The 22597-nt window shown below is 60.6% G+C and overlaps 3 protein-coding genes across 3 annotated transcripts in view; 2 read left to right on the top strand and 1 right to left on the bottom strand.

Annotated features, from left to right (window-relative positions):
• The window catches only part of MYO7B (myosin VIIB), a gene marked incomplete at its 5' end in the record, with an annotated part of 54698 nt that extends 42766 nt beyond the window's left edge, over window positions 1–11932 (top strand). Inside the window, 18 exons of the mRNA XM_008578355.1 lie at window positions 326–493; window positions 1616–1733; window positions 1817–1943; window positions 2875–3038; window positions 4131–4312; window positions 5475–5605; window positions 5820–5977; window positions 6235–6388; window positions 6874–7029; window positions 7656–7761; window positions 8617–8730; window positions 9077–9164; window positions 9687–9793; window positions 10228–10413; window positions 10678–10794; window positions 11004–11087; window positions 11282–11401; window positions 11831–11932. Of these exons, the coding sequence (XP_008576577.1) occupies window positions 326–493; window positions 1616–1733; window positions 1817–1943; window positions 2875–3038; window positions 4131–4312; window positions 5475–5605; window positions 5820–5977; window positions 6235–6388; window positions 6874–7029; window positions 7656–7761; window positions 8617–8730; window positions 9077–9164; window positions 9687–9793; window positions 10228–10413; window positions 10678–10794; window positions 11004–11087; window positions 11282–11401; window positions 11831–11932 (2382 nt within the window). The remainder of the gene's footprint in view (window positions 1–325; window positions 494–1615; window positions 1734–1816; window positions 1944–2874; window positions 3039–4130; window positions 4313–5474; window positions 5606–5819; window positions 5978–6234; window positions 6389–6873; window positions 7030–7655; window positions 7762–8616; window positions 8731–9076; window positions 9165–9686; window positions 9794–10227; window positions 10414–10677; window positions 10795–11003; window positions 11088–11281; window positions 11402–11830) is intronic.
• A 955-nt stretch (window positions 11933–12887) lies between these two features.
• Window positions 12888–22597, bottom strand: part of LIMS2 (LIM and senescent cell antigen-like domains 2) — a 40289-nt gene continuing 30579 nt past the window's right edge. Inside the window, exons 5-10 of the mRNA XM_008578348.1 lie at window positions 17119–17268; window positions 16320–16470; window positions 15145–15237; window positions 14608–14656; window positions 14416–14491; window positions 12888–13885 (exon numbers count right to left, since the gene is read on the bottom strand). Of these exons, the coding sequence (XP_008576570.1) occupies window positions 13738–13885; window positions 14416–14491; window positions 14608–14656; window positions 15145–15237; window positions 16320–16470; window positions 17119–17268 (667 nt within the window). The 3' untranslated portion in view covers window positions 12888–13737. The remainder of the gene's footprint in view (window positions 13886–14415; window positions 14492–14607; window positions 14657–15144; window positions 15238–16319; window positions 16471–17118; window positions 17269–22597) is intronic.
• The window catches only part of GPR17 (G protein-coupled receptor 17), a 6345-nt gene continuing 4166 nt past the window's right edge, over window positions 20419–22597 (top strand). The window contains exon 1 of the mRNA XM_008578347.1: window positions 20419–20570. The gene's annotated coding sequence lies outside the window, so the exon portion shown is untranslated. The remainder of the gene's footprint in view (window positions 20571–22597) is intronic.

Below are 22597 nucleotides of genomic sequence, written 5' to 3' on the forward strand. Positions count from 1 at the left end.
TGCCCACCTTCATCCTACTCAGAGCAGTAATGCTGGGGTTCCACCCAGGAACTCAGAGAGGAGTACCCCCTGTTCTCAGGCAGAGGGCCTGCAGGGCTTGGGCCAGGGCTGCCTGGGACTCCTGGCCTGCCACCAGGAGTGCATCCTGTGTGAGGCCCAGTCAGGGCATGTGCCGGTTCCCTTTGGAGATGGCAGGACAAGGTGGCTGCTTGCACTCCCAGGTCCTGCCTGAGCTGCTGGTCAGCTGCACTGTGCTGGGGCAGGGGAGGTGTCATGGGAGAGGGTGGGCTCTCATCACCCCCCCATGTGCCCCTGAAATGTGCAGGAGGAAGAGCTGGTGGAGCTGCTGGCCCAACACTGCTACGTGCAGCTGGGTGCCTCAGTGGGGAGTGAGGCTATCCAGGGGCTGCTGCCCAGCTGTGTCCCCCAGAAGCTGTACAGGACCAAGCCCCCAGAGAGATGGGCTAGCCTCATCACTGCTGCCCATGCCAAGGTCAGCCCTGAACTCTCCTCCATGGTGGTGGGGGCCCCAGGTGTGCAGAGGGGGTGGGTTCCCTCCACACAAGCCCTCACCCACTAGGGGAACAGGAAGCTTAAACTTGACTGTTGAGCATAGTCCTGTCTCCTCAAGTTTAAACAGTCTCATTCAGTTCAACTCTCTATCACAAGCCTGCGTCACCTTCCCTCCTCCTCTCAAGTAGGTATTTTGGGTGGTCCCTGTGCTGGTCTGTGCTGCAGCGTCTGGCTGGACTGTGACCTCTTGGTGTGAAGGAGTTCACAGCTGCTGACCGTAGACCACGCCATTGCCCCAGCATCAGTCCTGCCCCCAGGGGCACACTGTTCCCCAATAGGCACGTGGGAACCCCTGGATCAGAGTGTAGGGACGGTTTAGATGTTTGACACATATTGTGTATCATCAGCTGTGATGCATCGATTTACATTCCCAAAGCTGGTATTTGAACGTTGCCCAGCCACTTTTTAAAGCAGGAACAAGAGAAGTAACGTTTTACCCAACAGTGAAGAAAACGTTCAGTTGGGTATTACAGTCAGTTATGGACACAGGGACACAGCGCAGTGGGGACGGGAGAGGAGAGGCTGAAGGTGGGGAGGAGCAGAGAAAGGGGAGGAAGGAAACTTGAAGACAAGGAACTAGAGGGCATGGCTGAGATGGAGGTGCCTGAGAGAGGTCCCCAATACGCAGAAGGACCCCAGAGAAGAGAGAGGTGCTGAGCACAGAGACACGCAGCGAGACCAGACCCATGGGGCTGCGCGGGCAGGAGCAGCCGCCTCGCCGGCCCGCAGACACCAGACGCCGGCTTTGCATGCCCAGACGCGCCAGCAGTGCCCCTGGCGTCCCACTGCTGATGGGGAAAGGTCTTCCTCTCTTCTCAAAACCATGTCCCAAAGGGTCCTCCTCCTGGAGGGCACCATAGGGCTGTGTCAGCCCCCAGCATCCCCAGAGGATCGCTCGCTGGGCACTGACCTCACTTTAGGTAGAGGCTTCACATTGGCGGGATGATCCGCTGATTAATCACCCTGAGAGCTGGGTGAGGGGTCAGTAGGGGAGGAAGGATGATGGAGGTGACACCTGGTGTCTGTCCGCCTGCCCCCTCAGGCCCCATACACCCAGGCGCGAGTCCCGCCGCAGGCTGTGCGGGAGCAGGTGGTGGACGCTGCCCGCCTGCGGTGGCCGCTGCTCTTCTCCCGGCTCTTCCAAGTCACCACACTCTCCGGTAACAGCATCTGGCCGTGGGGGCAGGCGCAGGCTGGGCGTCCCTGGGCAGTGCAGCTTCACACTGCTGTCTCCTCTGGCCAGGCCCCCGCCTGCCCAAGGCACAGCTGATCTTAGCCATTAACTGGAAGGGGCTGTACTTCCTGAACCAGAAAGAGAAGATGCTGCTGGAACTCTCTTTCACAGAGGTCATGGGTCTGGCCACCAACAGGTAGGGGCCCTGAAGGAGGATGTCCCCAAATCTCTCTCCTTACAACCTGAGTCCTTGGGATCGATGCATCTGCGGGCTCAGGGACAGACAGGTAGAAGGGGTGGCATGCTGTACCATGGAGCTGGGCTGGGGTGGAGGGACAGCAGCCACCGGACTCAGGAGCCACCCTCTCTGCCAGGCCATGCTGCCCCACTAAGTGCTCCATTTGTGCATCGGGCATTGCCCCAGGAGCTTCTCTTTGAAACCCAGACCCGGCTGGACAGGGAAGACTGCCTGCAGTCTCCGTGGCCTGCATCCATTTGCAGGCTCTTTCTCTTCCCATGGGCAAGAATCGGCCACACAGAGAGAACAGAATGTCTCAGGGGGGAGCCAAAGACAGGTCCTGGTGGGCCGGGGTTGCCTTTCAGGCCAGGGCAGACCCCAATACTTCCACTCCGTGGCTCTCCAAGGCTCCCACCTACTGGGAACTCCTCCAGGCCATCATAATCATGACTGCGGGGCTGTGCCAGTGCACACTGGCCACCACTCACCAAGGCTGACTCTGCTGGGCACTTTCCTGGATTCCATGAAGTGCTCACAGCATTCTGCATGCTGCAGATGAATAAAATGAGGCACACAGGCCTGTTTTGTCGCTGCACACCAGCCACTTTATCACTGCCCAGAGCTAACCCCACACTGGGTGCTGGCACCCCCACTGCCTCTGAGGCCCAAGGGGCTCCAAGCTCTGGCCGCCACTCACTCACCATCCACAGTGGAGCCCAAGATGTGGGCCAACCTGGGCTCAGACCCCGGCCCTGCCATGGCCCTGGATGAGCCACTCTGTTTCCTTGTCTGTGGCTCAGGAGAGTCCCCACTCTAAGGCTGCAGAGGGGCTGAAGTGGGGACAGGGAGGAGGAGGGCTGGGGTCACACTGTACCCTCCATCCCCTCAGGGAGGCCCGAGGTGGGCACCGGCTGCTGCTGTCCTTGCTGCACGAAGAGTATGAGTTCGTGTCCCCCAGCGTCGTGGCCATTGCCGAGCTGGTGGCCCTGTTTCTGGAGGGCCTGAAGGAGAGGTCCGTGTTTGCCATGGCCCTGGAGGACAAGAAGGCCACAGGTACCCAGCCAGGAGCAAGAGGCCGGCGGGGGGGTGGCTTGCGCATCCCCACATCACAGCAGCTATGCTGCACGGAGCAGGACTCAGGGACACCAGTAGAGGGAGAGAGGGAGGGTCACAAAGCTGGCAGGGGGCGGCTTTGGGCAAGGCCGTGCTCCCTCAGGAAACTCTTCTACAAAATAAGGGGACTGCAGGACGTGGTCTCAAACCCTCAAGGCAAGCCTTGCTCAGGACTTCACTGCTGCAGAAGAACCTGGAAGGGCTGACACCCCCCAGCCCCCAGCCAGTGGAGTTTGAGCACCGTCCCCATAGCCACCCAATTACCCCATTTTACAGACACGGAAGCGGAGGCTCAGAGAGGGAATTAGCTCACCCAGGGTCACAGGTCACAGCGCGCAGAGGGCGGGAGCTAGTTCTCAGCCGCAGCCTCCCTGCAAGTGACCACTCTAGCAGGGTTGAGCTGTGGGCTGTGGGGGTCATGACCGAGCCCCAGGACCTCCACCTGGCACAGCTGATTGGGAAGACATGCTGGGCTGGGCGTTCATGGGCCATGCAGTGGCGTGGTTGGTGCAGGGGCTTCAGAAGCGGGGAGGGGAGGTTCCCTGAGATGCAGAGGAAGGGCCTGTGCATGGGGTATCACGATGGTGAGGAACATCAGCCTGGGATGTGTTACCCTGTCGCCCATCAGTCCTCCAGCCACCCCAGCGTGGAGGGATGATTATTATCTCCATTTTACCGACGGGAAAACGTGCTCGGAGAGGTCATGCAGTGCTCAGGCCAGGCTCTGAAGGCCCTGGCTCCCAGTCAGCCTCAGCAGGTCTCCCAGGGCTGGGGCCAAGGTCAGAGCTCTGGAGCCCCTGCCCGCCTGGGCTGTGTGCCTGTGCAGGTGCAGCACGTGGCAGCCCTCTGGGCCCCCGAGGTTCCTGTCCCACCACCACTCACTCTCCTAGTGGCCTCTCACCCACCACTCCATGCCTCAGTTTCCTCATCTGTCAATGGAGACAGCCCAGGAAATGCCAGCACAACCTTTGGCCCTATAGATCCCTCAGCAAATGACTTTTTTGTCCCTGTGTGTGTGACCTGGACTTGCAGATGATGCCACCCTCCTGCCTTTCAAGAAGGGGGACTTGTTGATCCTGACGAAGAAGCAGGGGCTATTAGCCTCTGAGAACTGGACGCAGGGCCAGAACGACAGGACGGGCAGGACAGGGCTGGTGCACATGGCCTGCCTCTACACCATCCCCACAGTCATCAAGCCCTCGGCGCAGCTACTGGTAACTTGAACGCTCCCCTCTTCTCAGCCCAGGCACCCACAGGCACAAGCGAAGCAGCCCCAGGTCACCCAGCCTGGGCCCCTAGGCCAGGAGGGCCACCTGCGCATCAGGTCAGCTCTGCCAGGCCCCATTGTCCCTGTGGGGTGACTGTGTAGTGCCCAGCTTGGCTTTTAGTAGGTGATCAATAAATGGGTGTGTCCTGAGAATAAACCCAATGTCATCATGGGCTGCCTCATTTAAACCTGACCCAGAGCTGGCCCCTGAGGTTCCCGTCCCACCACCACCACTCACTCTCTGCACCCACCACTCTGCCTTGGTTTCCTCATCTGTCAAAGGACACAACCAGGAAATGCCAGCACAGCCTTTGGATAGAGCATGGTGCTGGAAACACCAAGGGCCAGGGTTCAATCCCTGTACCGGACAACATAAAAACAAATAAATAAATAAATAAACCCTGAACCAAGGGGCCCAAGTCTCCCTCCCCACGAGAACCACCCCAGTCCCCAAGAGCAGCTTCACAGGGAGGCAGGGATGGCAGGCATTCAACACACACGCACTGAGTGCCGAGCATGCCCTGTGCCTGCAACACAGAGGACACAACAGCGGCTCTACCTGCAGGGAGCATGCAGGTATTTGGGTAAATAATGACAAAGTGATGGTAAGTGTGCCAAGTGCCACCAAGAATAAGCACTGGTTGTCATGGAGACTTGTAATAGGGTGGGGCTCGCCCTGTGTGGGAAGGCATCCCTGATGGAGTGACGTTTGTGCTGGGCCTGAAGCTATTGGGGACCAGGCAGGGTTAGGCCGAGGGGTGAGCATCCCTGAGGGAGTGACGTTTGTGCTGGGCCTGAAGCTATTGGGGACCAGGCAGGGTTAGGCCGAGGGGTGCCCCTGAGGAGAGGCAGCCTGGAAGGTCTGAGAAGCCCAAGGTGACTGAGCCCCAGAGCAGGTGGTCCTGGCTTCATAGACAGTGGTGCTAATCCTCCTGAGGGAAAGGAAACCGGCTCAGAGAGGTTTAGCCACCAGTTCTGGGTCACACAGCAGGTGTCCAGCCCTGCGGTCTGACCCCTCCCAAGTCACTGAGGCACCCAGGCCAGGAGGAGCAATGGGAAGGGCTTTTGGGCGGTGCTCCTGGGTGCCTACAGGCCTGTGTCCACTGCAGAGCTTGCTGGCCATGTCACCAGAGAAGCGGAAGCTGGCAGCCCAGGAGGGGCGGCCCGCAGAGCCACTGCCTGAGGAGCAGCCCAAGGAGAAGCTGCACACCCTGGAGGAGTTCTCCTACAAGTTCTTCAGGTGCCCACCCCCTGCACCCCTGAGGGCTGCGTGGAGGTCAAAGGGGCGATGCAGAGCCTGCCGGGCCTCCCCAGGGCAGGGGAAGCCAGGAGGGGCTTGTGGCAAGGAGGGGACCCCCTGACCATTCCACAACCACCCTGGGAGGTCAAACAGGAGAAGCATGGGGCAGAGAAGACCACAGGCAGTTTCTCATGCTGGCTTCTGCCCCTGACAGGGCCCCAGAGAAGGAGACAGTCAGCAGAGCCATGCTCTCCCTGGCTCGCACCCGGGGCCACCTGTGGGCCTACTCTGCTGAACCACTGCGGCAGCCGCTGCTCAAGCGTGTCCATGCCAACGCTGAGCTGCGGGACATCGCCTGCCACATCTTCCTCGATATCCTTCCCCAGCCAGCCCACCCCCGCTGCATACCAGCCTCACGGGCACAGGCACCGCAGTCCCCTCCCAGCCCCACAGCTGCCCCATGAGTGGGGCTGGGCCTTACCTCACTGAGCACAGGGCAGAACTGACACACAGCTCACTGCAGGGCTGGTCAGGGGTCAGTGTGGGGCTGGGGCCAGGGGTCAGTGTCTATCCCTGGTCAGGGATCAGCGTGGGACCACCTCCAGCACTGTTCTCCTTGACGGCTGCACCCATCCTCAGGTACATGGGCGACTACCCTTCTCGTCAGGCCTGGCCCACCCTGGAGCTCACCGACCAGATCTTCTCGTTGGCCCTGCAGGACTCAGCCCTGCAGGACGAGGTCTACTGCCAGATCCTGAAGCAGCTGACACACAACTCCAACAGGTGTGCCAGGGACAGCAGGGTGGAGGGCACTGGCCCCTCAGTCCCCGTCCCAACCTCCCAGGTTGGGCCCAATGCTCAGAGTGGAAGTGGCAGCTGGTGGCAGCTGAACACAAGGCCGGCACCTGCGGCAGCAGTGGGAAGCGCTGGGCCCCCGGCTACTCTGCTGACCTCCTGGGGCAGTCAGAGCAGGGCGGAATGGTCCTGCCCTGGGACCTGCCCACCTCCACCCTCTTTGTGTGACCTGAGTGGGCCATGGCCTCTCTGAACCTCAGTGTCCTCCTACACAAAATGGGCGCAGTGGGGCCCTCCTCTTCTCGAGGGTGGGAAAGCCCTGTGGCACCAGACAGCCGGTGGTTGGCTGGCATGATGTGGCCTTGCTAGTGCCCACTGCACCCTCCCCTGGGTCCCCCAGACCCCAGGCTCAGGCAGGTCTCATGTCCCTGCTCCCTGAGCTGCCTGTCTGGCTGACAGGAACCACCCTCCAGGTACAGCGAGGAGCGAGGCTGGCAACTGCTGTTTCTCTGCACGGGCCTCTTTCCTCCTGGCAAGGCGCTGCTGCCCCACGCCCAGAAGTTCATAGACACTCGGAGGAAGAAGCTGCTGGCCCCAGACTGCAGCCGCCGCATCCAGAGGGTCCTGAGGTGAGCCCTGAGCCAGCAGAGCCCGGGTGCTGAGAGGCCCAGCCCAGAGTGGCTGAGGTCAGAGGCCTAGCCCTCCCACCCCGTGTGCCCTCTCCCTCATCCCTGCCACGGTCAGGGAATCCTTCCTTAGCTGTCTTCTCCTCCATGCCTCCTGCCTCCTCTGTGGCCGTGGGGAGGGTGTTCGGCCATGAGTGGCCAGGATTTTCATGGCTGCCATTGTAGGCACCCTCGTGGTGGGCACCCTCAGAGTGGGCAACCTCAGAGAGATGCTGTTGGAATCCCCAGCCCCGCCCCCCAGTGCCCCGCCACCCCATGCCCTGCCCCCCAGTGCCTTGCCCAGGTGCCACTGGCCCCCTCCCCATGTGTGTCCCAGCCTACCAGGGCCTGCTCAGGACTGGGGTCATCTGGGAGGAGAGACCAGGCCTGCCTCTGCCATCACCTCCTCTGGGGCCATGTGCTGAGCCCGCCAGGCAGGGTCAGCCCCCTGGGAAGTGCAAGGGTTGGAGCCCCAGCAGTAATCACTGGGGTTATGTTTTGTTTTGTCTCTGGCACGTAGTTTACGGCCCACGTGGAGGCTGGGGGAGTAGGGGCGGGGTGGCATCTGCAGCAAGTGCTGTCCTGTTCAGGGCGGGGCCCCGGAAGCAGCCCCCACACCAGGTGGAGGTGGAGGCCGCCGAGCAAAATGTGTCCCACATCTGTCACAAGATCTACTTCCCCAATGACACCAACGAGGTGAGTCCCCAACCCTTGGCCCACAGCAAGTCTCAGGCCTCGGGAAACTGCAAGGCACACTCTCCATCAGCCCAAAGAGCTCCTGGTCACCCAAGGGTTTCGAGGGGACATCTCACCTTCACCACTCTCCTACTTCCCCTGCCCCACCCCCCATCTCCCCCTGGTGCACAGGCCCCTCCCGCCCTTGCTGCAGAGGTGGTGCTGCCCGCAAGGGGAACAGAGGGGTAGCAGGGAGGAGTGGGGGGAAGCGGCAGGTGCAGTTGGAAGTCGGGACTGTCCCAAGGTGCGGGTTGAGGACTCCAGACCAAGGACACAGGAGGAAAGCCAGAAGGGTGGGTAGCAAGGTTGATTCCCCAGGCTTGGGGGCCCCTAGGGGATTCTGACCATCCTGTGGCATGGCGAGCAGCTGCCACCATTGGGTGTGCCTTGTGGACAGAGCCCGCCATGGCTGCTGGGGAGGGTAGAGGGGACCTAGCCATGAGGGTGAGGCCCTCAGCAAGAGGCAGCCAAGGAGAGAGGAGCTGAGGAGGTTGAGGTGGTTGATGCCACCCTCACAGCCTCCCCAGTGCCGTGTAAGTCTTTATAACAGAAAGTCCCCACCATCTGGCTGCAGGGCACAAAGCAAGTTCGAAAGGCAGGGCCTCCTGGGTCCCAAGACAGCGAATGCTGTGACTGAGCAGCATAAACTCAGGGTCAGTGTTCTGCAGGGGAGGCCTGCCCTGCTCAGGACGGAGCACAGCCCAGGCTTTATGAGGGACCAAAAGCGCCAGGCAACGAAGGGCCGTTCCAGGCTGTGCTTTGGGAATGTGTGGCCCCAGGCCAGGCTCTGGGCCTCACTGCCACCTCTCTGCCCAGATGCTGGAGGTGGGCGCCAATACCCGGGTGCGGGACATGTGCGACAGCATTGCCACCAGGCTGCAGCTGGCCTCCTGGGAGGGCTGCAGCCTCTTCATCAAGATCACAGACAAGGTGCACCATCCTGGCAGCTGGGACAGGGAGGATGGCAAGCGGGGGTCCCCTGTGTGAGGCGCTCTCCTGACAACTGAGAGGACCGCAGCCTGCCCAGCATGCCTGTGTGGGCTGGCTTGGGCTTGAGTCGGACAAACGTTGCGGGGGTGGGTCTCAGAGCCAGAGCCCTCGCCCCACACACCCAGGGTGGCCCGCAGGCAGCTGCCTCCAGCTGAACCTGAGCAGGCCCTGAGCGAGCCCGCAACAGTGCGGCACCAGCCCGCCAGGCCATAGAAAGCCACTGGACCCAAGGACGCTCCCCTAGAAGCTGCTCCTCCTGCCTGCAGCCCTTACCTTTCCCACCCAGGTCATCAGCCAGAAGGAGGGAGACTTCTTCTTTGACTCCTTAAGGCAGGTGTCTGACTGGGTCAAGAAGAACAAGCCCCAGAAAGAAGGTGAGGGTCTCTGTGGAGCAGGGGGTGGGGGAAGGAGGGTGTGGCTGGGATGGAGGGGCAGGGGCAGGACCATCTGCCTCCCTGGGCAGGTTGCCTCCTGCATTGTCCCAGGCCCATTCATTCATTACCTTGTGTGTCCTGTATGATCCTGGGCACAGCCCATGGTGAGGCCAGATGGTTAGGCCCTGCCCTGGGGACACTCCCAGCTTGGCAGGGGCAGGGCATGGGGACAGGCCCAGAACAGGCCCAGAACAGATGGCTGTACTGCAAGGTGATAAAGGATGAACAGGAGCTGAGGGGATCTGACCCCCACAGGGAGGTCCAGAAACATTTCTGGAGCAGGTGGTCCCCACCCTAGTCTTGGAGGATAAGGAAGAGTTGGGGCCGGTGAGGCAGAGGGGTGGAGATTTCCAGGTGGAGGAGCAGGGGGGTGTGCTGCAAGCAGTGCCTTGGGCACGGTGGGGGCTTGGCCCAGCAGAACCTGCTGGGGAGGTTTGGTGCCCACTGCCACCTCTCGCCCAGGGGTCCCTGTGACGCTCCCCTACCAGGTGTACTTCATGCGGAAGCTGTGGCTCAACGTGGTCCCAGGGAAGGATGCCAATGCAGACAGCATACTCCATTACCATCAGGTACCCAGACAGGCCCCCTCCTGGTGGGCATGGGTCTCCCCCTTGCCATGTCACAGCTGCCCTGAGACGTGGAGGAAGCAGCAGGCCGTGGCAGCCCACACCCGGCCCAGGCTCCAACCATGGGGTCCTATGTGGTGGGCAGGCTGCCAGGGGAGGGAGGGGACAAAGGGTCCTGCAGCCTATGGAGCACTGGCCCGTGCCCAACTACATGGGGGTAGAGTAGGCCACTGCCTGCACAATAAGACATCAGGGAGCCCTGCCTGGATTGGGGTTCATTGCACAGGCCAGAGACTACCTGAGGGCCTCAGCTTCAGCCTTTTTAGTCTCTCCGGGATGAGGGTGGGCTAACCCCTCAGGCCACAGCCACCTGAGCACGAAAAATGAGGTTGGGTGGGTGGGCTGACATCCTGAAACCCAGCATGTCCACCACCCAGGAGCTACCCAAGTACCTGCGTGGATTCCACAAGTGCTCACGGGAGGACGCCATCCACCTGGCGGGCCTCATCTACAAGGCCCAGTTTGACAATGACCGTTCCCAGCTGGCTAGTGTCCCCAAGATCTTGAGGGAGCTGGTGCCCAAGAACCTCACATGTCTGATGTCCTCAGAGGAATGGAAAAAGGTCCTCAACAGGGCTGGGGAGGGGGCCCTTGGGTCACTGCCCCTCCGAGGGCCCCACCTGGGCACAGTGAGCCAGTTGCTGGGCATGGAGGGTGGGTTGGGTCTGTTCAGACTATGCCTATCAAGGGCCCCACCTAGGCACAGTGAGCCAGTTGCTGGGCATGGAGGGTGGGTTGGGTCTGTTCAGACTATGCCTATCCCCATGCTGTCCCCAATGCTGCTGAGACTTTCTCCCCCCACCTCACTGGCCCTCTCCTTCCCCCAGAGCATCCTCTTGGCCTATGACAAGCATAGGGACAAGACGGTAGAGGAGGCCAAGGTGGCCTTCCTTAAGTGGATCTGCCGGTGGCCCACCTTCGGGTCTGCCTTCTTTGAGGTGAAGGTAGGCCTTGCCCAAGCGGGCCCCACTCAGCCCTGGCCCCAGCAGTCTTGAGCTTCTCCCCAAACATGCATCTCAGGGTGGGGCTGGCTGTCAGGTGTAGAAGGAGTGTGTGTCTGTGTACGGATGTGTACACGTGTGTACGTGCGTGTGTCTCAGGTGAGCTCCTAGACAGTGGCCACCTGGTGACCACTGTGCCCCTGTCTCCCCAGCAAACCTCAGAGCCCTCCTATCCAGACGTCGTCCTCATCGCCATCAACCGACATGGGTTTCTGCTCATCCACCCCCAGACCAAGGTAGTGGCAGGGCTGGGGGACTCACCAGGGTCCTGCGACCCTGTGCAAACAGGCCAGTGGTCACCTGCTCTGGTGTGTCATGCGCACCCTCCTGTCCCCTGACACAGACACACACACAAAACCCCTGGGACCCAAAGGCCCCTAGTCCTGCCCAGCTTCAGCTTGCCATGCCCACCTTGCCCCTCTGTCCTCAGGAGCTGCTCACCACCTACCCCTTCACCAGGATTTCCAGCTGGAGCAGTGGCAGCACCTACTTCCACATGGTGCTGGGCAGCCTGGGCCGGGGCAGCCGCTTGCTGTGTGAGACCTCTCTGGTGAGCCCAGGTCCCTTCCCCCAGCCCAGACACTCCGGGCAGACAGGTGCTGGACACTGGGTTTCCCACCCTCGCTCCTTGCTGCCATGGGCGAGTTGTCACTCTGAGGGCTCAGCCGCCCAGGCCCAGGCTGGGTCAGCAGAGGCCTGCCGGGAGGCTTGCTGCATCCGCCAGGGCCAGCAGCCAGCAATGTGGTGGCAAGGCCTGGTGCAAGGCTCCCTGCGGTCCTGGCCTTCCTGAAGAGGGAAGGAGACTCAGCTGGCAGGGAGCCAGAAAAGGCAGCCCCAGCAGCGAGAGCCCCGCCCACCTCACCACGCCCCGCCCAGTTGTGGGTGCAGAGTTGAATGCCTTCAGGGGTGTCTGAGTCTGAGACCCCCACCCGCCCTCCCTGCGCCCACAGCCTCTGACCCCACCCTGTTCCTGGTCCAGGGCTACAAGATGGACGACCTACTGACTTCCTATGTGCAGCAGCTCCTGAGTGCCATGAACAAGCAGCGGGGCTCCCAGGCCCCAGCCTTGGCCCACCCCTAGCGGCAGATGCCAGCTTGCCCACTCACCCTTCCCAATCTAGGGTCCCGGTGGCTTCCCTGGAGTCCCTCCCCACGTGGCCCAGGGGCTGCCCTCTGCAGACAGCCTTCCATGCTGCCCTCCCCCCAAGTCCCCGCACTCCCCTCGGCACCACAGATGACCCCCTCTCTCCTGGGCTCTGACCACAGAGGCCAAAGGAGGGGCCTGGGGCAGGGCTGGGAGCCTCGGGCCTCGGGCCTCGGGCCTCCAGGCTGGCAGTGGATGGCTGAGAGGAGCTCCCCCACCCAGAATGTTCAGTAAAATTTCGTGGAGCAGCAAGTGAGCGTGTCCCTGAGGGAACAGGGTGGGGGCGCCCGGTAGGCAGGAGGCCTGAGAGGCACTGGCTGCAGAGAGCCCCTTCCATAAAAAGCAGAACACATAGTGACTTCTCCAGGGAAAGCCGGATGACCAACGCATTCTCCAGGAATGACTTCACACCCCATGTCGCCTCCCTCCCTTCCTTCCTCTCCCTTCCTCCTCCTCATACTTTCTCATACTGGGGAGCTCCTGCTTCAAGGCCCCTCTGCAAACCTTCTCTCCTTCCCCACGGGGCACTGCAGGAGCGGGCTACTCCCAGGAGGGCCAGGGTGCGGGTGCCGCTCTCTGGCCGCTGGCTTCCTACTAAAGCCAGCCTGTCCCTGGGCAGTGGGCAGAGCCGGACACCGGACCTTGGAGGCCTGGGTTCCCCCTGGCCTTGCCATCAGGCCCTGTCCGAGCCCATCCCCCTCTGCCCAGACTGGCCTTATATCCAAACCCTGATGGCAGCCTGGCCTGAGACAGGGCTGGGTCCCACCTGAACCCTTTCACCTGCCTGTCTGGTGTCTGTCTCTGCATATGATAATGCCAGCAGCAGTGTGTCCACACAGACTGCTGTACCACTCCCGCACCCCTGCCACCACAAACCACACAGGCCCTTGTGTTTGTGTGTATAAGCCTTCATTGTGCAAGCATAAGCCCCAATGCCAGGTCTGCGCTGGCCATGGAGGAAGTGTCCTCCCTGGACAAGGTGAGGATGAGCCACCCGACCCCACTGCCCCCTGCTCCCTGGCCATGCCCAGAGGCTGGATGCAGGCCCTGCAGCAGGGGAGAGGGAACCGCAGTGGGCTAGGGTCGGGCAGCCAAGGCAGGACTTTAGGAAGGCCTAGTGAGTGACAGGGGGAGTGGGGTCCTGGCTGCTCCAGCCAGTTCATGGTGGGAGAGCAGGACTTGCTGGCCCAGTTTGGGCACAGCGATCTTGGTTGAGTGAGTGGCTAGGGATTGAAGAGTGGCTCCCATAGGCCTCTGACTGTGTGGTGCTGGCCATGGGCATCTCAGGTGTCACATGCATACAGTGGGACCACTGTGGGGTGGAGGCTCCCACGGGAGAGTGTGCCATCAGGCCCCTCTGGGGAGGGACAGGTCAGGACAGGCCAGGTTGGGACTGTTGTCCACACAGGGGTGGGGGACCCCAGGCCCTGATTTGCTCCTGTCCCTGGAGGACTGTGGGCTGAAGCTGTGGGCACAGGTGGACGTGGCTGTCAGGCCCCTGCCTCTGTCCCCTGCCCCTGCATAGAAGGAAGAAAAAGAGAGGCTCCGGGACAAAGGAGAGCAGGGACACAGAAAGAGGAAATGATGAGCAGACAGAGGGGAGGGATCTGCGGTGGAAAAGAGGACACGAGGCCTCAGAGAGCAGAAGCAGAGTGGGAGGTGACAGAGAGGGAAGCCAGCAGAGGGGCAGAGGCGAGGCCCTGGGAGAGGGAGGAGGGAGAGCTGTGCGGGCGGGACGGCCGTCAGGCGGAGTTGAGGTCCACAGCCTTGGGCTGGGCCTTGCGGGAGGTCAGCTCTGACAGCTTCTTCAGCCGCTTCTTCAGCTCCAGCGGGAACCTCTCGTAGCACTTCTTACACACGGGCTTCATGTCGAACTCCACAAACTTGTTCCTGGGCACAGGCCCAGCCATCAGGAGAGTCCCCCTGCCAGCTCTGGCCCCCGACAGGTGACGGGGAGGCAGAGGAGCCGTCTTCCCTCAGCCCCCCGCCCACAGGCCCCGGTGGGCATCTGGCATGGTGGATGAGCAGATGGGCCTCGAGGCCTCCCTTCCCTCCTAAAGGCTTCTCTTGGGCTTCTGGCACCCCAAGAGAGAGGCTCCCTGCCGCCCTCAGACCCGGGCCCCGTCTCTCCTCCCACAGCTCCAGCCATCCCACGCCCCTTCGGGCCTGTCTGCCTCCTTCGCATATGCTGTCCCCTGGGCGCAATGCCCTTCCATCCCCTCGAGGGTGTGTGACTCCTCCTCTCACCATGCCCTGGGGTTCCTAGATGTGCCCCCATCTCCCTGGGCTGCCCCTTCCCCCCACTGCATCCCCAGGGCCTGACTGTGGTAGGCGTGTGGGGAGGACTGATGGCGGGAATGACCCATGGACGCCCACGCACCCGCGGGCCTCACACATGCCCCGTGGCAGGGGCGACTTACTTCAGGGTGAGCTTGCTGTTGCAGGTGGAGCAGGAGAAGCAGCTCACACACCAGGCCTTGTTGAGGGCCGACACCACTGTGAGGGCAGAGCGGGAGCTCAGCAGGCCCCACCCAGGCCCCACCCAGGCCCCGTGGGGCAAAGCCAGGAACCCTGGGGAGAGAGAGCGGGTGGGCGCAGGGTGGGGGCCTCACCGTCACCCTCTATGACGCGGCTGCAGGTGTAGCAGACGTCCCCAAAGAGCTGTGGACCAAGCAGGCTGTCAGTCACGGCCCAGCCCAGGGTCAGAGAGCAGCCCGGCCCAGCCCTCCCCCACGTGGCCACTCCCAGGCATCTTTCTGCCCTTCCTGCCAGGCACAGCCTCAGGTGTCAGGTGAGGGCACCTCTGCCCACTAGAATCACCCCAGGAAGGGAAACAGGCTGAGCACTGCTCCCCAAAAGGCCTCTTTGCTCCTGCTGGTGTCCCACCCCATCATCCTCTGTCTTCTGTTCCAGAGCGGCAGTTGGGAGGAGGGTGCTGGCAATGTCACCCTCCGCACCCAGGACCTCACATCATCATTTCATTCAGTCCTCACAATAGGCTTGGGCCACCATGGCACATTTTCCAAATGAGGACACAGACCTGGCGTGCAGGCTGCCTGCACGCAGCCCCTCCTGCTCACCCAGCAGCTCCCAGGTCCCCCTGCCGCCCTTCCTGACCTGTGTCCTTTCAGGCTCCGCTCTCGCCTCACCTGGTTGTAGTGGGTCTCACAGTAGGCCAGGCCCTTCTTCTCATAGTGCCGGTGCCCCAGGAATGGCTTCTCACACTTGGCACAGACAAAATGCTAGGAGGAGAGAGGGCAGGCCAGGGCAGCATCAGGGCAGGAGCGATAACCCCAGGATACATCAGTCACCCCAGGAGACAGGAAACAGGCCAGGCAAGGCAGAGGCCTTGCAGGGCTCACAGCTGGGCAGAGGGGCTGACACCTCCATGAAGGGGACTCTGCTCCTCTTCTAACACACCCACAGTGACATCTTAATGCCATCATCCTCTCCTGGCCTGGTCTCCCACTCAGCAACCTTAACCTGAGGGATCAGGTGCCAGCCAGGTGCTGCAGAGGGTTCTCACAGGTGGAAGGGACCTGCTTAGCAGGGTGCCTCCTGTGGCCTCCCCTCGAGCTCGAGGTCACTGGGAAGCACCTTCCTGTTGCAAGAGGACGCAGCATGTGAGGACACACCCTCCCCAGGGGCTGGGAGCCAGGGCCTGCACCAGGGCAGGATGGCTGTGGCCTCTTGCCGGATCTTCTCAAACAGGTCACCCAGGCACAGCTTCAGGACACAGGGCTGGCCAGGTTGTCGGAGGACACAAACCTCCTTTCCAAATGTGTCTCTGAGAACATTAGAGTCCTCAGTCCAGGGGTGAGGGGTGCCCAGGTACACACACCTGAGCAGCTCACCAACTCTGTGTCCACACGGGCTGTACACACAGCCAGTTCTGTCAACCACAATCCCAAGGGGAGCCCAGGGCAGACTGTCCCCAAGATTTTCTCCTGACTTTGGAATCCTCTAGAATGCCAGGAGGGGATTTACCATGAAAGTGACCATGGCTTTCAGGCTCAGGTCTCCTGGCTGCGTGGACAGGCTGGGGTCCTGGCTGAGTACAAGGAGGGACAGCACCCAAGAGGAAGGTCCTCGCCAGGAGTACCATGAAAGTGACCATGGCTTTCAGGCTCAGGTCTCCTGGCTGCGTGGACGGGCTGGGGTCCTGGCTGAGTACAAGGAGGGACAGCACCCAAGAGGAAGGTCCTCGCCAGGAGCCAGCAGCAGCCTGGGCTGGAGTGGGGAGGGGCTGCAGGGCCAGCCTCTGACCGTGGCCAAGAGCCAGGGCACCCGCACCTGAGGCCACGCGCCTGCCGGCCTGGCTCACCTCCACATGCCACTGCTTGCCCAGCGCATTGACCACGCGGCCCTCGATGGGTCGGCGGCAGGCCCCGCAGATGGGGACGCCCATCTTGTCGTGGCAGGGCAAGCAGTAGAGCTCACCCTTCAGTTCACGAGCCTCGGCAGTCAGCTCCTTCCTGGAAGACAGTGCAGAGCCCCCAGGTTGGTCCCAGCCCTTCTGCAGAGCGCCAAGGCGGATGGCTCTCTCTGATCTCTGGTCTCTTTGGAGACTCCTGTGTGTGCCCCAGACGGGCCCTGGAGCACAGAATTCCTGCACAGGCCCAGCAGAAGGGCGGCCTGTGTTCTGCACCGCCTGGCCCTCTGAGAAGCAGGTCTGTTCTCAGGCCCCCCTCCTCCTCCAAATCAGACTGGGTGTCTGGGACAGAACAGAGGGGGCCTGGAGGGCTGGCTCTGCAGCGTCTCTCCTCTCCTCCTCTGTCTCCAACACCAGCACCAACCCCACTCTGGGAGCCACCACATCTCACCCTCACTCTCTACGCCTCTGGTCCCTTTCTCCCTGCTCTGTCTCAACCATCACCCCCCACCCCTGACCCCAAGCCTTAAATGCCCTGAACAGAGCCCGGGAGAGCAGAGCTTCCTGCTGAAGTCAGTCTTGGCCCCCATTCCACCTCCAACCTGCAGCCCTGCAGCCCCCTCTCCACCCCTCTGCCCACCTGGCTCACCTCTCCTGCCTCATCACTGCCTGGGGTGGGGGACTCATTGCCCCTCTGTGACAGCCCTGGCTCCTTGCCTGCCCCCATCACAGGGACCAGGCCGTGACCTACCCACAATGGGTGCAGCTGAAGTGGTCCGGGTGGTAGGCGTCATTCCTGAACATGAGGGGCTGCTCATCAATGACCAGGTGGCACCGCTGACAGATGTACTTGCCCAGGCCCTTGGCCTTCTCACGGTTGTGGCAAGGCCGGCAGAGGTGCCTGTGCAAAGCAACAGAGGCGTCAGGGGCCGACGCCCCCTCCAGCTCCTCCTCCCTAGACAGCCCGGCCACCTCCAGAAGAGAGCTCTGGACCCCCACCTGTGGCTTTGAGAGTGCCTGGGTGCTACAAAGGGGTCTGCCCAGGGGCACACAGCAGCAAGCTGCCCAGTCGTGGCCTAGAAGGCCACAGTCCTGCCCTCTAAAAGGAACCAGTGCTCAGGAAAAAGACTAGACAAAATACAGTTGAATGTTCGTGTTTGCTGTTTTGGGTGGTATTTTCCTTCTTTCCACTTTTTCTGAGCCTAGGACATTGTGTGGAATAGAGCAGACATTTAATTAATAGTGAAAAATTAGTTTTATTTTTAAAATGTCTTTTAACACACACAAATTACAGTGAATGTTAGCCTTAAAAACCCACTGTGCCCAACAGAGTGGCCAGTGACTGCCAGGACAGGGAGGCCTGCTCATCCCATTCCTTTGGGGTCCACCAGATGAAGAGGAGCCCAAACACGTACAGGCACTTTCTGTCTCCAAAAACAAGCATGGCTGTGTCAGACAGAGGTCCTCAAACCCAGGAACTGTCATTACAGAGTCTTTTCTGTAAAGACCTTAAAGTGATTTCTGATGCTACTCCCTGTGTTGGGCAACAGCTGTGGCCTTAACAGAGCAAGGAATCAACATGGTTTCTGTTCTTCAGACCTCAAAGGTGGCAAGAATTTAGATCCAGGATCCAAAGACGCACAAAGGCCCCTATCTATCACCCATCGCTCCCCATTCCCCACCTGCCAGCCCAATCCAAATGTGCTCTCGATGCGTTTCTGTTCTTCAGACCTCAAAGGTGGCAAGAATTTAGATCCAGGATCCAAAGACGCACAAAGGCCCCCATCTATCACCCATCGCTCCCCATTCCCCACCTGCCAGCCCAATCCAAATGTGCTCTCGATGCACCCAGGCCCCCTTCTCTGGCCCCGTCCACAGGGAAGCCCCTGCACCCCTCCCTGGCCTCCATGGAGACCTGACACCCAGTACTGGCCCCTTCCACAGTCCAGTCAGGAAGTCTCCTTAAGAGATTAACTCTCAGACTCTCAAGATCCCCCAACCGGATTGCAGGAGGCAGATCCCAGATACCAGGGCAGACAACTCAGTGTGCCTGCCCTGACCCCAATCCCTGCTACCCCAGTTTCGGTCTGGACTCCACCCCGCACAGCACAGCTCTCTGCTTGCCCTGGGTGTCTATCTTCCCAGCTGTGTGCAGGGCAAGGAGCCCGGGCCAGGTGCCCAGTAGCCACTGGCTGAGTTGCTGAATAGCTTCCAGCTGTGCCTCCACCAGATCCTACATGCCCAGCACAGGACCAGTTTGTTGAAGACGTGAGTGAATGAATGACTGTGCAAGAGAGGAAGGGGGACAACGTGGCCAGGCCCAGACTAGAAGCCAGTCTCCCGGTCCGGGACCCCTGGCCCCCTCTACCTACACAGTGGGCAGCAGATGCGGCCTGTGGCTGCAGTCTTCATCACCATGGTGCCCGAAGCCCACCCTCACCCAGACCCCTGTCCCCTGACCCCCTCCCAGGCCACCTCTACAGCAGGCCCAGGGCTGAGCCACCCCACCCAGCCACCCACTGTGGCTAACCCATTCCCCCAACCTGTGTCTCAGTCACGGTCACAGCATTTATTTCCCATAACCCACTCCCAATTTTGGTGACCACTCCTTAGCTTAAGGATAACATTCAACCCATATGGAATAACTTCTGTTTCAAAGCTACAAAAAGTAGCTCAACTCCCCAAAATTCTATTGCAACAGTCAGTGCCCTTGAAGATACCATCAGTGATCACCCTGGTAACAGGCTTGTGAGCCCAGAAATGCCCCGCTCAGGACAGCCACTTTCAAACACTCATGTTTCCAGTCAGTGTAAGCCAGTCCTTCCCAACAGCCCCTCACGGGGCACAGCAGGAGAGGGAGCCAGGCCCGGGCTCAGACACTCACACACCCCACTGGCTCCCAGGCGAGACGAACAGGGAAGCCCACCTCTCTTGGAAGACCCCAGATGAGGAACAGCTTCTCAACAGACCCGACCTTCAGAATTTTTTTCCAGGTAGAATTAAGATGAAACCAAGAATTCTAGTATCAAGATGCAGCAGAAAAAAAAAGATAAAAAACACACACACACGAAGTGTAAGTTCTGGAGTGACATACGCTTGGACTCAAATCCTGGCTCTGCTACTTCTAGCATTTGCTGTTGGGTGAGTTACCTCATCTCTCAGAGCCTCAGTTTCCTTGTCTGTAAAATGTGGCAATAATCCCAGCTGCACATGGTTATGTGAAAAGACAAATTTAAGATAGTGCATGTGGTAGGTACTCCCTAAATGTCAGCCACGGACAGTTTTAACCATTTTAACTAAAAAACTTAAAAGTCTTTTGAAGCTAGGAATAGTGGTTTGGTTCCCTGTGTTACTGGATTTATCATTTTTAGATAACGTTGTTCATTCAGTCTTGGGAGCGGCCATAGGCAACACCCAAACACATCCCAGCCTTGAGCGTCCCCAGGAAGGCGTCTTGGGGGCCAGCAGAGTGGGCCACAGCGACCCTCTTCACATCCCTCCTGTCTAGAGGAGGAGCCCGCACAGGCGAGGCCCAGGCCTCCTGGCGAGCCGCGTCCCACAGGCAAGACAGCGCCCCATTATGAGGCGGCCCACAGCTGTGCCTCGCTCCAGATAAAGGCCGTGATTTATTCCACACACCCGAACGGGGCCTAATTATACGGGGCAGGACACAAGGACCCTACTGCCAGTGTCCTGAAAGAGTCTCCTCTCATGGGGCCCAAGACTCCTCAGCCCCCCGCCCTCTGCACTCACAAGACCCCCTCCTGTCGCCACGGCAGCCGGCCCCTCCGCCCCCGGCGGTAGGAAATCGTCCCCTTCTGAAATGTCCTGTTGTGTCTGTCTGTTCCAGTCAGAGCCCCCCACCCGGCCCTCGCCCACTCTGAGGCTTCGAAGACAGTCACACACTCGGCCTCTGTGAGGTTCGGTGGCCAAGCTGGGGGGAGGCACAGGCTGGGGACACACTGGAATATTCACGGTCCCAGTGGTGGCAGAGCAGCCGGAGGAGCAGCCCAGCACACAAGGGACCCCTCAGGAATGAAGTGGCCTTTCAGGGCCAGAGGGGCTGCAGCCTCCCCACCTCTGCTTAAATAGGCAGCTTTCCACCCAGAGCCTCTCAGAGCCCAGCGCTGGTGCCACCACCCACGCCGCAGCTCACTTGCTGCCCAGGACGCCCGCCCCTTCCTCCTGGACCCGCAGCGAGAGGTAAGGGGTAGGGCGAGCGGGCAGGGAGCCCAGGCCAGGCAGAGGCAAACACAGGCGGGGAAGCCCTGCGGGGTGGAGGCCGGGTGTGTCTTGTCCCCATCTCTTTGATCATAGTATGACCTATGTATTGAAGACCAACCATGGTCTGCATTCACAGAGCCCACAAGGCAGTGGCTCTGTCCCTCTGGGGGGCTTACAGAGGGCAAGTGGCTGACCACAGTCCCACACTGCAATGACAGCCAGAGCCAGCACCCACACCACTAACCACTAGCAACCTGGGCACAAGGAGGAGGGCAGATAAAGGAGCCGTCTGGGAGCAGTGTGTCAGCGCAGAGGAAACTGCCGCCACCTGGCCACGGCGCTGCCACCATGGCCTCCTCCTGCAGCAACACCGGCCCACCCACCCTTTCCACGAAGGGAGGCCCAAGACGTGGACCAACACTGCCCCAGCCCAGGCCAGGCTCCATGTGCCTCCCCTTGGCAACACACGCTGGGTGGCGGTCTGAGCAGAATGAGCCTCAGGCTGCCTGCCAGTGAGTCCAGACCAAGGTTTGTGCGTCTAAGGGACAGTCGAGAGTAAAGCAGGGGCTGATCTCAGACCAAACAGCAAAAATCAGTGTGAGAGAGAAGTGGAGCGAGAGGCCTCAGCAAGCCAGAAACAAACCAGAGACAGTTTTAAAATCAAGTCCCAGTCCCAGAGACAGCAAGGTGCCAGGTGCTGCTGGCCCACCCGGTGCCGAGGGATATGCGACCCCTGCAGTCACACGGCCCCTCCATCGGGCTCCATTCAGGCCTCCTCCTTCAGACACTTGCCTGAGCTCCCAATATCACTCTCCCTACATTCTGCGTCCCTCAACTCTCCACTCCCCCTCACTCCAGTTTTAGCAGCCTTGAGGAAGGTATCAGCTGAGATCATTCAATCCAAGTCAGAGGAGAGAAATAGGTCCCCCAGGGAAATCTGCATTTGACTACCACCCTAAGAACAGACCCCTTTCCTGGAAGCAGCAGGAAAATAATCTCCAGTGTTAGAACTTCCAGCATCCTGAACCTCTCTGGAACTGGGGGCAATATTTTTGGGCAGGAGAATTTCCCTGGATCCCCTAAATTGTTAGAAGGTGATATTATTAGGCAAGTGCCCTCCCCTCGCTTGAAGACGTCAACTGTCCAGATGCTCAGGCCAGCCAGCCTTTGCCCTCCACATGGGGAGGTGCTGAGGGACTCAGAATTGGCTGATGAGGACTGACAGAGAGGGTCAAGAGGCTGCTAAGCCAGCTGGTACAGTGCATCCATGGTCAGGAAGGAATGCCACATCCTCCCCAGGGCCACCTGCATGTGTAGGGATGGCCCCTGGCTACCTCCTTGAGGGGCTGCTTGCCAAGAGCAGTTACCATGCCTGCTCCACCCTGCACCACAGGCACCCTGAGGCCGGCAGGTAGTAACATGGTCATTAAGAGGAGAGGAAACTGAGGCTGGGAGAAGTGTGCAAAGAGAACCTGCTCCAGGTAAGTCCCCAGCTGCTCAGTGCAAAGCAGGCTCACCCAAAATAAGGACCCTGCCCTGGCTGCAGCTTGTGCTCCCTGCTCCCCGCTGCTGTCCTGCAGTGGGTGGATGGGCAGGTGAGGTGTAGCTTCTCTCCTGTGAATGCCTCTCCTGCCCCTTCTGCAGCCCAGCCACGCAGGGCAGGGAGTATGGGTGCTGGGAGGCTGGGCCTCCAGAGAAGCCCCAGAAGCTGAGTGCCAGGCTGAAGTCCGTTAGCAACTGCAGGGATGAGAAGGCAGGGAGGGCAGCAGCCTCCCCAGCCAGGCCTGGTATCCTGCCCGGTGCCAGGCTGCTCTGGCTCTGCCACCTGCCCTCTCCTGCCCACGGCCCCCACTCTCAGGCCCCAGGCTGAAGTCCGTTAGCAACTGCAGGGATGAGAAGGCAGGGAGGGCAGCAGCCTCCCCAGCCAGGCCTGGTATCCTGCCCAGTGCCAGGCTGCTCTGGCTCTGCCACCTGCCCTCTCCTGCCCACGGCCCCCACTCTCAGGC

The sequence above is a fragment of the Galeopterus variegatus genome, unplaced genomic scaffold (assembly GCF_000696425.1).
Source record: "Galeopterus variegatus unplaced genomic scaffold, G_variegatus-3.0.2 Scaffold1669, whole genome shotgun sequence".
NCBI classification, from domain to species: Eukaryota; Metazoa; Chordata; class Mammalia; order Dermoptera; family Cynocephalidae; genus Galeopterus; species Galeopterus variegatus.